This window comes from Guillardia theta (assembly GCF_000315625.1).
Source record: "Guillardia theta CCMP2712 unplaced genomic scaffold GUITHscaffold_71, whole genome shotgun sequence".
Lineage (NCBI taxonomy): Eukaryota > Cryptophyceae > Pyrenomonadales > Geminigeraceae > Guillardia > Guillardia theta.
In genome coordinates, this window is record NW_005434603.1 from 291,689 (window position 1) to 306,386 (window position 14,698).

Here is a 14,698-nt window from a genome sequence, read left to right on the forward strand (position 1 = left end):
AGCAGTGACTCGGACTCCGGGAAGGCCGCGGGCCGCCGGGGGCCGCCCGGTACCGTACCGGGGCCGGGGGGCGGCGGCGGGGGGCGGCGGGCCGCGCCGCCGAGGGCGGCCGCCACCCGGTACTACGGTACGGTGGCGGCCGCCGGTGGCGGCCGCCAGTAGTATACGGTATAACCGGCCGCCCGGCCGGGCCGCGGAACTTAGGAATCTGGCATTCAAGGGCAGGGCCGCTGAACCCCGCGTCTCTACAGCTTGGGAGGTTGAAGAGGAATTTGGCCCCCGGCTCGCCGGAGTCGGGAAATCACAGGCCGGGCTGCGCGGCCCTCCTATGAATATACTCAATACTACTGAGTTTCCGAAGTGGATACCTACCGTGGCAAATCTGCCTCAGTGACGAAAAATTCAAGTACTCAGTGACGGTAGTAAGAGGAGGTCGGAGTTTACTGAGAGCCCCGCGCCGCCGCCGCCGGCGGAGGTCCCGGCGCCGGAGAACTTCGGAACTCGGAACTCGGAACTTCGGAAGCAGGCCCGGGCGCCTGGACTCTGGCACGGTGACAAGACAAAACTGAGCCTGATTGGATCCCACTCGGACCCGCCGGGAGGAACCCCCGCCGCCCCATCATCGCGGGCGCCGCACCGGCGGCGTTCACAGTGACGGAACTTAACTCTAACTTCCGATTAGAGTCGGACGGCTCAGCTCGGACGTCGGACTCCCCCGGGAGGCTCCGGGCCCCTAGTCTACCAGAAGTTTACTCAAAGTTAAGTTAAAAATCAGTACGAGGACAATCCGACGATCAGGCCCCTGTGCGGCAGCGGCCGTGAGCGGGCTCGAAGTCTTGACTGAGTTTTCGCCGGAAAATTCTTTTTTCGGGTACGAAGGCGTGACGTATGGCGACCCCTCGAAAGTAAAAGTACAGTACCAGTAGTAGTCGATCACAGGTACTAAACTTTACTTAAATATAACCGACGGTAGTATTTGTAAACTTCTCAAGTTTTTTTTCGGATGGCTGATATCTTGTTGATATCGTTTTCGAGTTCGGGCCCTATTGGTCCTCATCAGCCTGCGTCCTCACTCCCTCCCTCCTCCCTCCTCCCTCCTCCCTCCTCCCTCCTCCCACCTCCCTCCTCCCTCCTCCCACCTCCCTCCTTCTTCCTTCCTCCTTCCCCGGCCCACCCCCCAGAATCTCCTCCGTCATTGGCAAGGAAACCAACGAGCGAGCGGCATCCTAGCCCAGCTTCTGAGATCTTGAAGCTCTTGACAGGATGGTTCGGCCCTCGGCTTCTGACGACTCTAAGTCCGTTGGCGTCTGCTTCGCACAAGCTGTAAGTCAGGCAGGCCCAAGGCCTCCTCATATCTGCTTCATGTTCCTCTCTCCTCCTTGACGCACTCTGCTCCAGGTCTCCCGAGTAGTGCCTCCTTTCCACCACCTCTTCATCCCTCGCAAGGGTCGGCTCTCCATGTACGAGGGGCTCAAGGAATGCATCCCCCCTGCTGTTCGGAGTGATCTGCAGTCCTCGGGGAGTTTCGGCCTGAGTGAGATAGAGTTCAACAAAATCCTAGAAAGAAACGGCTTCAACAAGATCCGGGACCGCTGCACGCTCCCCATGGACCTCAAGCAGACGGACTTCGCCAAGAGCTGCAGCGCGCGGTATCTCTTCAGCAACCGGCGTTGGAGGAATCCCGACGACCCACACGAGCTCGAGGAGCTCCGTCAAGGTTGGCTGAGGCTCCGCCAGTGCGCTTTGAAGTTGGGAGTAGATGTCAGCTTCGAGACTCTCGTGCAGTGCTGCAGGGCAAGGCATGCGCTGTGGGCTAGGTTGACGTCCAATTGGAGAAAGACTCCCCGCCGGGTCTGCCGCAAGAAGACGATAGCCGCGTCAACGAAGCAACGGCAGCAAACGACTACTGACCCCTCCAGCTCAGAGCTGATCTCAATATCGCATGACTCAGCACCATCGTCGACATTCTCACCTGCTCCAACGCAAGATTCTTGTGAAGACGAGCTTGACATCATGCGGCTCAACTCCTTGAGCGAGGACGAGACTGCCGAATGGATCAGGAAGCTCGAGCGCTTGCAGGGAGGCGGGAAGAAAGACGAGGAGCTCTACTTACAACAATTCTCCGAAGCTTCGCACGCGATGTGGGAGACCATCACTGAGGAGATCGAAAGTCAAAGTCTGCAGAGCGACGAAGACTTGACCCGACAAACTCTCAACAACTTGATGACTCGGTACTGAAGTCAGTTCAGAACCCGTGCAACCAATGTGCGGCGCTGAGAGCCTCACATCGATTTTAAGGAACAACACTGTCAGTGCCGATTTGTTGGAAACAACATTTGGAAGCAACACTGTGTAATCATTGTCGGGCTGGCCCTTATGATCGAGCATCCTCCGTCCGAGTCTTTGTTGAACTTGGAGTATACTCTATCATAGTATCAATAAAAGGTTTCATGAGTATTCTGGAAGGCCAAGGGGCCCAACTTCGACTCACTGACTTGGCTCAACTGTAGCCCCAGCCTTCTGAGTCGGACGCTCAGTACAGGCTGCACAGGCTGTGATGAGTCTCAAACTCTGGCAAACTTGCCAAGTAAAAGAGTCACAAGTCCTTAGGGATCGGACTCAGGACAGCCGGGCTCAGTCTTTTCTCTTCAGGGCTCGCCGGAATGGCCCCACTGCCAGGCTCAGGGCTGGGTCAAGCCTCTCCTCTACGCAGGGTCAGGCAAGCAAATGGCAAATTTCAATTCGCCAGTCACGGTGCGGGGCAGTGCCGCTGGGACCCGCGGAGCCTGCCACCTTGACCGGCCCGGCGTGGCACGGTCACCCGGCCGCCGCCCCCGCCGGGCCGGGCCAGACCCAGTGCGGCGCGGCGCACCGTGCCGCGACGTGGCGGTAGCGTCCTGGCAGCCGCCGCTCAGTGACACTGCCGAACTCCGACTCAGGGCCGGCCCTCCCCGGCCCCGGGCAGTCCGATCACTGACCCGGTTCAACGGCCGCCCGGTTTCACACATCAGAGTCTTCACTGCCAGAGCACGGTCCGATATGATCAGCGTTGACCTGAGGCGTTGAGTCAAGTGTAACGGTCAGACGACCGTTGGCTGGCCTGTCATGGCAGCCGCCCGATCATCGTTCATGAGTCAGCCGATAGAGGGAGAGAGGGAGGAGACTCTCAAGGGAGGAGAATGAAGATGAGGGAGGGGACGAGGACGAAGACAAGGAAAAGGATGACGTTGACGACGAGCGAGAAGAGGATGGGCCGTTAGAGAGGCTTGAGAGACAAGCTTGGAGGATGGTTTGAGTGCCTAGTTGAGGGTGGAGGAGCACGAAGTGAGATGACATGAGTTGGGCTGGAGCCTCTCATCAGTGAAAGAATGCATTTGCAACATGATTTCAACGTGAATTGAGCTTTCGAGAACAATCTGACGATCAGAACGCCTCTCTGCAAGCTGCTCTCCTGATCCCTACTCACGTCTCCTTACAGATGACGGGCTATCGAAGCGCAGGGAACCAATCTCTGCTTTCTTTCAGGACAGGCTTCGCTGTCTCAGGATACTCTGGCTACATTCCCAGCAACGAAGCAGTTCCCATCCCTACCAAGGTCGTTTCATCCCCCAGCTCTCTGCTCCTCTCCACTTGACATCTCAGCTCAGGGCGGACCCAACGAAGAGCCTCCAGAGGCACTGAGAGACAGGAGCCCTGCTAGGGGGTATCCGGAGGGCATGCCTCTCAAGCCTCCAGCAGATACCGAGTATGGAGGTGCTGAGCTCCCTACGGGTTGGGGTGTCCGGTTGACGAGCTGCTGCAGAGAAGTTCAGGGAGGAGGACATGATCCGAACGCACCGCCGTGGGGGTCTGGAGCCGTCGGAAAGTTTCTACGAAGACGGAGGGGTGCGGATGCTGAATGAGGAGGAGACGTCTCAAGATCGGATCCCCTCGAAGAAGTTCGTCGGGTCTTCGAGCTATGCGACAGGCTACGTCGACCCGGCTGCGAGGATGCGGTACAGTGTGGTGGAGGTGAGAGCAGGAGGTGGGAAGGGGAACAGCGATGGCAACTGATGATGTTCGATAGGGGAGGATATCAGCTATGAACGCTACAGAGACTAAGAGGAGGATCATGCTGGGCGACAGGAAGTCCAAGTCAAGGGCAGCAGTGACGACATATGGAGCTGCGTATGAGGTGATGGGCCAGGGAAGCTTGAGCGACTACTCTTGATGAGATTTTCATGTCAGCTCTTGAACGCAAAGCAGGGCGATCACAGCTCAGTTGCCTCGCCTTCCAGCCAGTATAGCCAGGTGAGCGCCCTGCGTACGCCATGAGCGAAACTGACGGTGGGCGATCCTTGATAGCGATTGTTGAAAGTTTACCCGGAGAGACGCGGAGCTCCGGATTTCGCCAATGCCCCTCAAATCTCCTTCACGCAGGTTTCTTCCACTGCTCTTTCTCCTCTTCCCGCGCTGCCTCATGTCGCCATGTTGGCAGACGGGCAGCAGCATGTACAACACCATGTACAACCTGGCGAACAGGTAACGGCGTTACGACCAACTTCTCCTCCCTCCTCACACAGCCCGCAGACCCGGGAAGCTGAGAGACATGCGAGCTCTGCGTGATCCCGTCCAGGTGATCAGAGGCAGATGGAGTTCGTGCGGCCCCTCACATGCCTGGCAGATCACCGAGAACGCCGACACCAAAGAGCTCTTTGCCACCAGCTCCAAGTACTTCCATGGTGCTTGCCAGCTTTTCCACCTCCCTCTCAGCTGACCGCAGCTGTGCCAATTACCAGGAAGAACTCCAGGCTATCAAGGATTCCTGCCGGAGAACGTGCACGGGTCAAGCAGGACCGAGCGAGCTCTAGAGCATGTAGGCTCTCCTCTTGAGCACGCTGGGTTCCTCCTCAACTTGCTTGCAGTCTAAGGACCACCTTCAAACCCAGTCGAAGAAGTTCGGGCTCTTTGTCCTCCACAACTTCTCCCATCACATACCTGGATACCTCGGCTTCCAGGCGCAGAACCCCAACAACGCCAAGTCAGCCCCCAAGTTCGCCCTTGAAGGTCCTGCCCTCCGCGTCCATCCCTCTGCCTACAATCGTCTCTCCTTTCCTCCCTCTCTTCCTTGCCTCCTCGTTCCCCTCTCTCCCTTCCCCTTGGCTCTCTCTGAGAGAGGCTCTTGTGACGTCGCAGCTTTTCTGACGAAAAGATCCCCACAGGACGGCTAGGGACGACAACAGAGGACTTCAATTATCAGGTCTACAGCGATGACAGCCTCCTCCTTGTTTCTCCTTCCCTCTTCCTCCAGTCTCCTCCGCATCATTTCTCTCCTCCCTTCCCTTGTTTCTTCTTCCTTTCTCCAAGATTCCTGCTTTGATCCACATATTCTTCTCGACAGTATCCTTTGAGCTTCCAGCGCCCTGATCTCTCCCTCCCCCCCCCCCGCTCGCATCCCATCGCCTCACTCGCAAGTACTTCAGGTCGCAGCCCCTGAGACGCTGGAGAAGACGAAGGAACGGCGATCGAACATGAAGATGTTCCACCCCACACGCGGGAGATACCAGAAGGACTTCTCTGTCTCTTCCGAGATGCTCACCTTCTTCACGCCTGTAACTTCTACTTCCTCCTTCCCCCTCCCTGCTCCTCTCTGAGTCCTTGCTCCTGCTCCCCAACCTCTCCTTTCCCCTACCCGCCTGTCCTCTTCCTCCAAGATCCCCTCCCCTCCCGTCTCCCACTGATCGTTTTCTCCTCCATCTGCCCTCGCTCTGACATCAATTCCAGGGAGCAGAAGTCGAAAGCGCCAACGGCAAGACCAACGCTGAAGGATTCTACAGGATATCTCGTCCCCTCGAGGGCCTGCCAAGGTACATCGCTATTCCTCGCATCGCACCTTCCTCTTCCTCTCCCCTCCTCTTCCTCGTTCTCACCCTCGCCCAACGCAGGAAGTTCGTCCCGTCCGCCACCACGGAGAGCGGCTACCTCTTCGATACCTACACGAGCAGGATCGGATGATTTCGCGTCCATTGCCGTGCCCTTGCCAACGTCTGTACATACACCAGAGCCTCCACATCCCTGTTGACAAGGACGCGATTTTATATTAACGAAGCAAACAATAAGAGACAAGCAGCGTCTGCTATTCCGTCCTCACAGATGACCCTCCGACGCTTCGGAACAGCTGCTGGAACTGCTCGAACGAGATCTTCCCTGAGTTGTTCGTGTCCACCTCCCGCACCTGCACCGGCCATGAGACAGGAACGGGCGGGTCACTTCCAGTCACCAGCTCTAGCACTTGACCCTCGGTCATCCGCACTCCCACCAGCGCAAGAGCTCGTTGAATGTCCAGAACCTGCTCGCATCCTCAGTCTCCTCCTCGTCTCCCAACACAAATGCCGCGACTACCCTTGCCTTCCTATCTCTTCCTCGCCTTACACCCCAGCCACTTCTCCTCGTCCTCGTCCTCCTCACAGCCACGTACCGAGACGGCTCCCTTCTTGCCGGTGTCGAGGTAGGCAAACGCTGCTCGAAGATCTTCTTCCGTCTCTCTGGAGGAGGCATCAGCCATCGGACGGGAGATCCTCCCAGCGCCTCACCTCCCCTCCACGTAATGTGCCATGAGCGCCACGAAGGAGCTGAAAGGAACTCTCCCCTGTGACAAGGCGTGAGGAGGAGGAGGCATGGAGACGGTGAGGAGGAAGAGGAAGAAAAGCAGAAAGAAGGGTGAAGGGGGGGAAGAGGGTAAAGAGGGTGAGGGAGGAAATATAAGGGTTCAAAGATCATACATGATTGTCTATGCAGTTTGAGCTCAAGGCCATTCTCATCGCTTCTCTGTCGCTGACATTCTCACCCTTCACAAGGACCAGTCAATCAAGACAGCAGCGTGCAGTAGAAGCCAAGGGAAACCAGCGCTCTCATTGTCTCTCCCAGCTTCATCACGGGCAAGGAACAGTGTCCTTCGGTCTCCCTCTCACACTCTTCCAGCTTCGACCAAGTCAGAGATCCAGCTAGCTCGACAGAAACCTTTCACCTCCTCCTTCGAGTCTGCTGAAAATTGCGTGAAGACTGCCCGCATGTCCTGTTCGTAGATGAAAGTGAGAAGACCCTTCAATCCTCGATCGAGAACATGTGGAAATCGAATACCTGAATTTCACTCTCCAGCAGTTGTGTCTTCATTCCCAAAGAACCGTCAGCTATCGTTCTCTCGTAAACAATAGGACAAGACCCGATTCACTTTCCGCAGGTAATGCTGGCTGGCCACGATCCCCACAAGACCCTGACCGAATTGTTTTCTCTGTAATTTCGAAATTTAGAGAAGAAATTTGGTGATGCGCAGAAAAGTCTTGCCTGGCGATTGAAACCTCGCAGCGCATCTAGTGACTGACTGGGCATCGGGCTGTCGGACACCCCGTTGCCTGTTCGACAACAAAAGAATTGACATAGAGCTTCAGGGCGTTCGATAGAATACCAGCTACCCAAGGATGCTGTAAGAGCTGCTCGCAAGTGTATCGCTGATGAACATGTCAAACTCTTCTGTCGTCAGGGCAAGCATCGAACGACGCACCTGCATCGGGTCCATGTGGATCAAATGGCGAATAACATCCTTGGCTTGCGGCGATACGTGCGCCCAGTACTCAGGATCGAACTTGTAGTCGGCCCGTAGAATCCTCTCCACCTTCACCACTTTCAATCACGAGGACCGGGGCCTGCTCGCAGTGAGCTCACGATCTGGGCGTCCGTCGATCTTCCATCTGGGTCGAAGGGATGAACTCCAGAGAGCATGATGTAGAGGATGACTGAGAGGCCACGGTGAGCACGTCGACGACAAACAATCCCATCTTCTACCTCCCATCGACCAGAGGTCGACCGAGTAGTCGTAGGGCTGCCTTCGTAATATTTCCTGTGTCGGGAAACCAAGATTACAGGTGCATGCGCGGAGGAGATAAAGCAAGTAATATTACAGGTGCCCAGTATGCCCATGTACCACAAGATCTCTTCATCATCGTCTTCTCGCCCAGAATCTGTCAGACACCATTCACAAGGAGATCCGAACCACTGCTCTTGCACTACCTTAGACAAGCCAAAATCAGCAATCTTAATGTCTGCTTCTGATCCTTTGGAGGTAAGAAGGAGATTTTCTGGTTTCAGATCTCGATGGCAAATTTTGCGTCTGCATGACCATCAACAACACGGAGATGGCTCGAAGACAAGTATCACTCGTGTAAATGCATCAAAGCATCCGTAATCTTTCTTATCCTGCCGAAATGATACACATGAGACCAAATTCGAATCAAATTCCCTGTTGAAACCACTTACATCTTAGCAGCGTCCTTCTCACTAAAAGCCCCGTCATTTACAATTCTATCAAACAATTCTCCACCCTTGCAAGGAGTCACAACTGCAATTCAGCAGGATTCACATCGGCATACCTGCACCAACTCGAGTACTAAATACACAGACTTCTCGTCTTCAAAGACATCCTGCGCAGGAGGAATCATCTTTCATGCAGCAGCCCTGCACGTTGCGTACCTTCAATGAGATGACGTTCGGGTGAGAAACCTGAAGGATAGGTGAGTGATGGACCAAACAGCAAGGCAATGACCGTGGTCAGGATCTCAATCTCTCTAGCCAATTGACGACGTCGCATGTTTGCCTGCGGCAATCAAAATTTACTTCTCTCCCTCTTCAGCCTTCAGATGCTCCAACCTTATCTACACACTTCACAGCCACGAGCTCCTTGGTTTGCTTGTTCCTTGCCTTCTTAACAACAGCATGAACACCACTTCCTAACACCTGTTTGATAAGAAGTGTCACGTTGTACTATGATACATGAACATTTTGATATACCTCTAAAACTTCATAGTAATCGTTAATATTCCTGTGATCCTCCGCCAATGGTCCTTCCTGCCCCATCAACGTTCAATGCCAACAGCTTGAGTAGCAGCATTAAAGAACATTACATCTTTCTTGTCGTACGTGCCTGGGGAAACAGAATCGTTAGAAATAGGGAACAACCAGCGACAAAATCCAACCATTCTTCTTTAGCTTCCCACCAAGATTCCAGCTTTCACAGTATGCCAAGCGTGTTTGAGGATCACTCAAATTATTCCAACTGATAGAAATCAATTCAGCATTTGAAAAACAATGATGGAAAAAGGCAACTCAACACAAACACGCATTCCAACAACAACAGCTAGCAATATCGGTACTTGATACACACTCACAAGTAAAATCACTTGTTTCAATCAGATAGAGGTCAACTTTCCATCTATCGTATTCAGCAAGCATTCAAATAGTCCAAGGAAACTCCATCCCACTGTGACAACGTACACTGACACATCAACATGCAGAACACATTACGTGAAGGTGAAGATCGCCCCTCCACCAGCTGCTATTCCAACCCAGGTCATTTTCGAAGGCCAGTGCATGGATGAGAAGGATATTTTCCTCCACCATTCATGTTCTTGATCCTACAATCACGTTCCACGTCAGACACAAACTTAGAGTGAGGTGCAAGCAGGGGATGCGGATTTCTTCACCTCAGCCCGTCTAGAACTGTTGAGATTGCAGGATGGCAGACGCGATTGTAAGCTTGCGGGATGGATATGATCCCACAGACGATGTTGTGCATAGCCAGACCAGCGATGTGAGAGGATGATGTTTGATCTGCTCGATTTAAGTATGTCCGAACGCACAACGGGCAGACAGGGAATTCTCCTCCCGATCTCCCTGGCGAGGGGCATGATGCGCATGGCGAGCTTGCTTGACGCCTCGCCTCACGATATTGTGTGTTGTTTGAAGACTTGTAAAGAAAACGCTGCGAGAAGTGAGGATCGAGTCTAGGGCAGCATGGATTAGACTGACCAGTCAGCCTAAAGGCAGAGGGCGTATGGAAAGAGAAGGGGAGAAGAGAAGGAGAGCCAGGGAGAAGCCAGAGGAAGAGAAGTGGGAGGGGATGAAGATGATGACGGGGCAGGAGGGAGGGAGGAAGCTCGGCACGACGCTGACGTCGGGGGAATTTGTGCGCTTCAGAGGAGCCGCATGGCGCCCAGAGCCCATGCAGCCTACGATCAGGGGGGGAACAGTTCCGATGTACTCGATAGGGGTAGTTGATGGGAGTTAAGGTGGAATAGGGGGTGGGGTACTTACAATATCTCCTTCAATTAGTTAAATGTGGGGTACTGATACGTATATTGGGAGGGGTACCTCATTCATTGAATGGGGATCTCGACAGGGTGGGTTTGGCAGAGCAGGGGTGGGGTGGGGCTATATTCTTACTGTTTTTTTTGTTCGATCCTCATCTCAGCTGTCCATTGGAATAGTGGGGGTACAAACCTTCCATGGGTGTGGGTGGTAAGTCCAAAATACCCCTCTAATATACAGGAAAATTGGTCATTTCAATATGGTAGGGTGTCATGTGAGTTTCTTGTGATAGGGGTATGGAGAAGAGGGGTAGCCCTTCCGTGGGTGGTGGGGTGGTGCTTGTTTCGCGATGCGACGAATAGATGGAATGGAGCCGGACGAGGGGGTCGTAGGGATGAGCGATGGGGGCAGGGGAGCGAGGAAAGGGGGAGTGAGGTAGGAGGGAGGAGTTAGATGCCATGGAGGATGCTCCAAAGCTGAATGGTGAAGATGCAGGAGCGGGATGAGATGGAAGAGGGAAAGGGAGGACGAGGGGTAACAAGAATCGCAACAGTTTGTCAAGTCAAGGATGAAATATCGACGAGATCAAGCTGACTAGAACGTCAAAAGAGTCAGGAAAAATCTGGGTTAAGGAGAGGGTGTGGACTGAATGGAGGGTTTGGGGGTGGGAAGGAAATGAGGAAAGCCAGACTGAATTGTAGTGGCAATGCTGGATACGAGCAGTACCTGATGGGGTGGATCACAGAGAAGACGATATGATGCAGAAGATGGTAGATCTATAGATACACTTGATCCTGACTTCTCACAAAACTGAAGAAGTGCCGGGATGACATGAGGAGCTTAAAGACAGAATAGCTCTGCAAATGGACAATGCATGCTCAAAAAACATCCAGTACAAAACTTTCAGGATTTCATTCATGCGCTTGCTATTCCATGTATAACCTGCTTGAATGGTAGCATGACCGCCTTCCTTTCCTCCCCCTGGATAGTCATCTTGCCCCTGTCCTCCATTTCACTCCACTTCAGTTCGATGGGGATTCTTCCAAGGAACTTCATGCCCATCTCGATCGCCAGCTTTTCGCCTCCTCCTCGGGAGAAGATGTCTGTCACTTCACCACAACAAGGGCACTGGAAGCCAGACATGTTCTCCACCATGCCGAGAATGGGGACCTCGAGCTTCCTGCAGAACGAGATCTCCTTGCGCACGTCCACGAGCGACACAGACTGCGGTGTGGTCACCAACACGGCCCCATTTAGAAAGTTTGTCTCCTTGAGGTACTCTATGCAAGACAGCTGCTCGTCCGAAGTCCCAGGGGGCGTGTCGATGATCAAGTAATCTAACTTTCCCCATACCACGTCCGTGAAGAACTGTTTGATCATGGCGTTTTTCTTCGGACCCCTCCAAACTACTGCATTGTCTCTGCTTGCCAGCAGGAATGATACCGACATTACAGAGAGAGGATTCTCGCCGTCAGTCTGGACAGGAATCCAACCTTCGCTCGACTGCATCACCTGTTGCACGCTCAGCAACGCTGCAGAAATGTTGGATCATCAGCGGAAAATCGAGCACGACACTTGAACCCATCACACAATGATCTGTAATGAACAAAAAGAACAGCACAGCAGTTCGACATCAACACGTCTATCCGGCATGAACCCCCCACTGCCTTCTCTCACCTCCTTTCCCTCCAGGCCCAGGATCCTTGCGACGCTGGGGCCGCAAAGATCGACGTCGAGGATCCCAACCTTCTTCCCCTCCTCCGAGAGGCTGATGGCGATTCCTGTAGCCACTGAGCTCTTCCCCACCCCTCCCTTCCCGCTCAGCACCACCACCGCCTTGGTTCCTTCCTGCAGCATTCTTTGCGCACCCCCGCAATCAACTTTTACTCAAAGAAAATATCCGGGTCCCCCTCGGAATTTCAACGGGTCCGCCTCGTCTAAAATTTCCGGGGACGACTCAGGGCAGCAGGACAATGGTGGGAGTTTGTGCCGAGGAGGAAGAGAGCGGGAAGGGCGGGGTCATGGCGGAGAAGACATGACAGGGACGTTGAACTTGTTGTGCATGTAGATGCTCTCCTGAGAGCTCCTGAGACCTCTCCGAGATGTCTCTCTATCTCCGAGAGGACGGCGGCGGCATGGAGCAGGTGGAGATGGGAGTACTCGACAGCCTCGAGGAAGCGAGAGGGCAGCAGAAGCAGCTGCTCACGACGTCTTCGCAAGGAGAGACACCCTGCTCACATGAAGAATTCCTGAACGCCGGGGTGTATGATGTCATGAGGGAGGCGTACAGCCTGTCGATGATAAGGCGGAAGGCTTACATTACCCTGCACCTCCGTTTATGCAAAGGAGCAGCCTTGATCGTCAACGAGAAGGTGGGAAGGTTCATGTTTGGCTGGAAGGTCAGTTACGGCCCCGCTGCATGACGTTTCTTGACTTGTTCCAACCAGGCGCATGAAAACAGGATCCTAGACTACATTGGCCAAGAGACCTCGAGGCTCTGTCAGGAGCTCTATGGGAGGGAAGAGAGCGACAAGTACGTCCGAGTGTTTCTCAGGCGGAGGTTCCTCTATTGCATCATATCCACCTGCGTCACTATCCTGCAAATCTGCTCCCAGCTCCTGCACGTGGAGGTCCTGGCCGTGCTCCTGTCGTTGGTGACTCTCCCGATAACCCTGGTGGAGAGACAATTCGCTACCCTTGTGACCAAGATGCTTCCTCGCGCCGAGCGGTCCCTCGCCCTGCAGTTCTCGCACGAGGCGAACGAGATGGTTAGGAAGCACTTCCCTGCGTTGAAGAAGCTGCCGCGGGCTAGGATGCATAGGAGTCGAGCCTTCAACCTGACGTCCCTGGAGATGGCGGTGGGTTTCTTGCAGTTCGTCTCAGCCGGGATCATCGTCCTCTTCTCCTTGTTCGTGCTGCTCAAACGGTCCCTGTACTTGGACGTCTTCCTGCTCAGCGACTGGTGCCTGCACCCGCTGTCCTGCCTCGACTTGTCCGGCAAGGTTATCCTGTTCCGCGTGATCAAGGAGGCGTGCAACTGGATCTCTCCGTGGATCGAGGAGACTCTGACGCCCGAGGTGAGTTAGAGGGCAGGTGGTGTTCCTTGCAAGGAACATTGTCTGCATCATGTTCCTTGCAGGGAACATTGCCCGCCTCCACGATTCATCCCCCTCGCTAACACGCATGTCAGAAGTATGCCTTCAACGAGCGGGTAGTGAGGAGCGCGCTGACAGAGATCCATCGTGCTGCTGGCATCGAGGAGCTCTGCCGGCTGCTGGTGGAGTCGAGCAGCACCAGGAGGAGGTGCGCTGAACTTGTGGAGGACTTTGTTCTCTGCTGCAAGATGGAAGAAGTGGAGAGGTCGCTCGACCGAGTCAGGGTGCCACGTCATCTGTTGGGCTGCAGGGACGCCGAGGAGGCGATGGAGGTGGTGAACCTGATGATGAAGGCAGCTGAGTGTGGGGAGGACGCAGAGCAGGTTCGGACGGTGAAGCTCTCAAGGATGTTCAGGATGTTCCTGCTGCAGGAGCATCACCACAACATCGGAACCATCTCCCTCTCCCACTTCCATCACCATGGGGACTCCCGTCACTCTCACCAGGCAAATTTTGTGCAGGCGGAGGGCGATGGGCATGTGCACCTGCTCGAGGACGGCATCAAGTTCTGGCATCAACACCAGCACGGCTCTCAGGCGCACGAGCATGCGATCTACAAGACTGAGGAGAACTGAAAGTGAATATGAGGATAGCGGGAGGAAGGTGGAGGAGGATGCAGTGGTGGTGGCGGTTGGAGGAGTAGGAATAGGAGGAGGAGGCAATTTGTTGGTGAAGCATTTACTATCAAACAGTCAGTAGGTTACGGCAGCTTCGCGCGTCAGTCTTCTCCTCTTTCTTAGGGTCTTCACATCTCCAGCCCCTGGCTGCGGCTGCTGCGAAGACGTCGAGCCATGGGTGTAGGCTCAACCTGCGGAACATCTCTGTGAGCATGCAAAATGAGGGAGGAGGAGGAGGAGGAGGAGGAGGAGGAGGAGGAGGAGGAGGGAAGGAGAGAGATGGGAAGTACCAGCATTGATCCGGCGGCTTCGTTCAGCTCCTCTGCGCTCTCAGTTCCGTTGTAAAGCTTCCGAACCCTCTTTGCAGAAGACTCGATGCTTTTCTGCTCTCGCGTGAGAAGGAGGAGGAGGTGGAGGAGGAGGAGGAGGAGCAGAAGGAGGGAAGCAAGGGTGAACCTTTCCGTTGGCCTTGATGTTGGCAGAGGAAGGAGAGAGTGGGGCCCTGTCTTTCATTCCTGCCATGACGTTCAATTGGAGCTGAGAGGAGGAGGGAATGAAGGTGGTTGGAAGGGAAGGAGAAGGTTCACCGCTGCGTCCGGTCTTGGTGTAGGACTCATCCTCAGGCATCATGTACGCAAGAAGGTGGATGGGACAGTCATCGACCATGCTCTGTTGAGATCGCATGTGAGAAGCGAGAGGAGAAGGAGGAGGGAGAGCTACCTTTCCGTTTGCTGGCTTCTTCACTGTGCTTCTCTTCTTGGTGGACCCCTGCTGTAGACCATCATCCTTGAAGTAAGAGGGGGAGGA

The 14,698-nt window shown here is 54.5% G+C and overlaps 5 protein-coding genes across 5 annotated transcripts; 3 read left to right on the plus strand and 2 right to left on the minus strand.

The window, feature by feature from the left end:
- Positions 1-1,263: 1,263 nt before the first annotated feature.
- GUITHDRAFT_113980 (hypothetical protein) lies at positions 1,264-2,238 on the plus strand (the record flags this gene model as incomplete). The annotated part of the gene is made up of 2 exons (XM_005826908.1): positions 1,264-1,323; positions 1,399-2,238. The coding sequence occupies 2 exons, from the start codon at positions 1,264-1,266 to the stop codon at positions 2,236-2,238; spliced, it is 900 nt and encodes a 299-aa protein (XP_005826965.1).
- A 1,240-nt stretch (positions 2,239-3,478) lies between these two features.
- GUITHDRAFT_143140 (hypothetical protein) lies at positions 3,479-5,994 on the plus strand (the record flags this gene model as incomplete). Its single annotated transcript, XM_005826909.1, has 14 exons — positions 3,479-3,595; positions 3,648-3,753; positions 3,803-4,011; positions 4,067-4,174; positions 4,228-4,290; positions 4,478-4,521; positions 4,570-4,615; positions 4,664-4,721; positions 4,779-4,855; positions 4,905-5,046; positions 5,202-5,239; positions 5,463-5,591; positions 5,764-5,846; positions 5,925-5,994. 14 exons carry the CDS (start codon positions 3,479-3,481, stop codon positions 5,992-5,994), a joined length of 1,290 nt encoding a protein of 429 aa, XP_005826966.1.
- A 1,355-nt stretch (positions 5,995-7,349) lies between these two features.
- On the minus strand, positions 7,350-8,778 carry GUITHDRAFT_75968 (hypothetical protein; the record flags this gene model as incomplete). Its single annotated transcript, XM_005826910.1, has 12 exons — positions 7,350-7,487; positions 7,541-7,651; positions 7,702-7,772; positions 7,822-7,876; positions 7,938-7,997; positions 8,044-8,146; positions 8,194-8,232; positions 8,293-8,357; positions 8,406-8,456; positions 8,506-8,535; positions 8,579-8,629; positions 8,683-8,778. Coding segments are annotated over 12 exons (870 nt in total), but the record flags the coding sequence as incomplete, so codon positions are not given.
- Positions 8,779-11,034: 2,256 nt separating this feature from the next.
- Positions 11,035-11,976, minus strand: GUITHDRAFT_113983 (hypothetical protein; the record flags this gene model as incomplete). The annotated part of the gene is made up of 2 exons (XM_005826911.1): positions 11,035-11,631; positions 11,797-11,976. 2 exons carry the CDS (start codon positions 11,974-11,976, stop codon positions 11,035-11,037), a joined length of 777 nt encoding a protein of 258 aa, XP_005826968.1.
- Positions 11,977-12,221: 245 nt separating this feature from the next.
- GUITHDRAFT_113984 (hypothetical protein) lies at positions 12,222-13,849 on the plus strand (the record flags this gene model as incomplete). The annotated part of the gene is made up of 5 exons (XM_005826912.1): positions 12,222-12,518; positions 12,567-13,196; positions 13,310-13,479; positions 13,525-13,597; positions 13,646-13,849. 5 exons carry the CDS (start codon positions 12,222-12,224, stop codon positions 13,847-13,849), a joined length of 1,374 nt encoding a protein of 457 aa, XP_005826969.1.
- Positions 13,850-14,698: the final 849 nt, after the last annotated feature.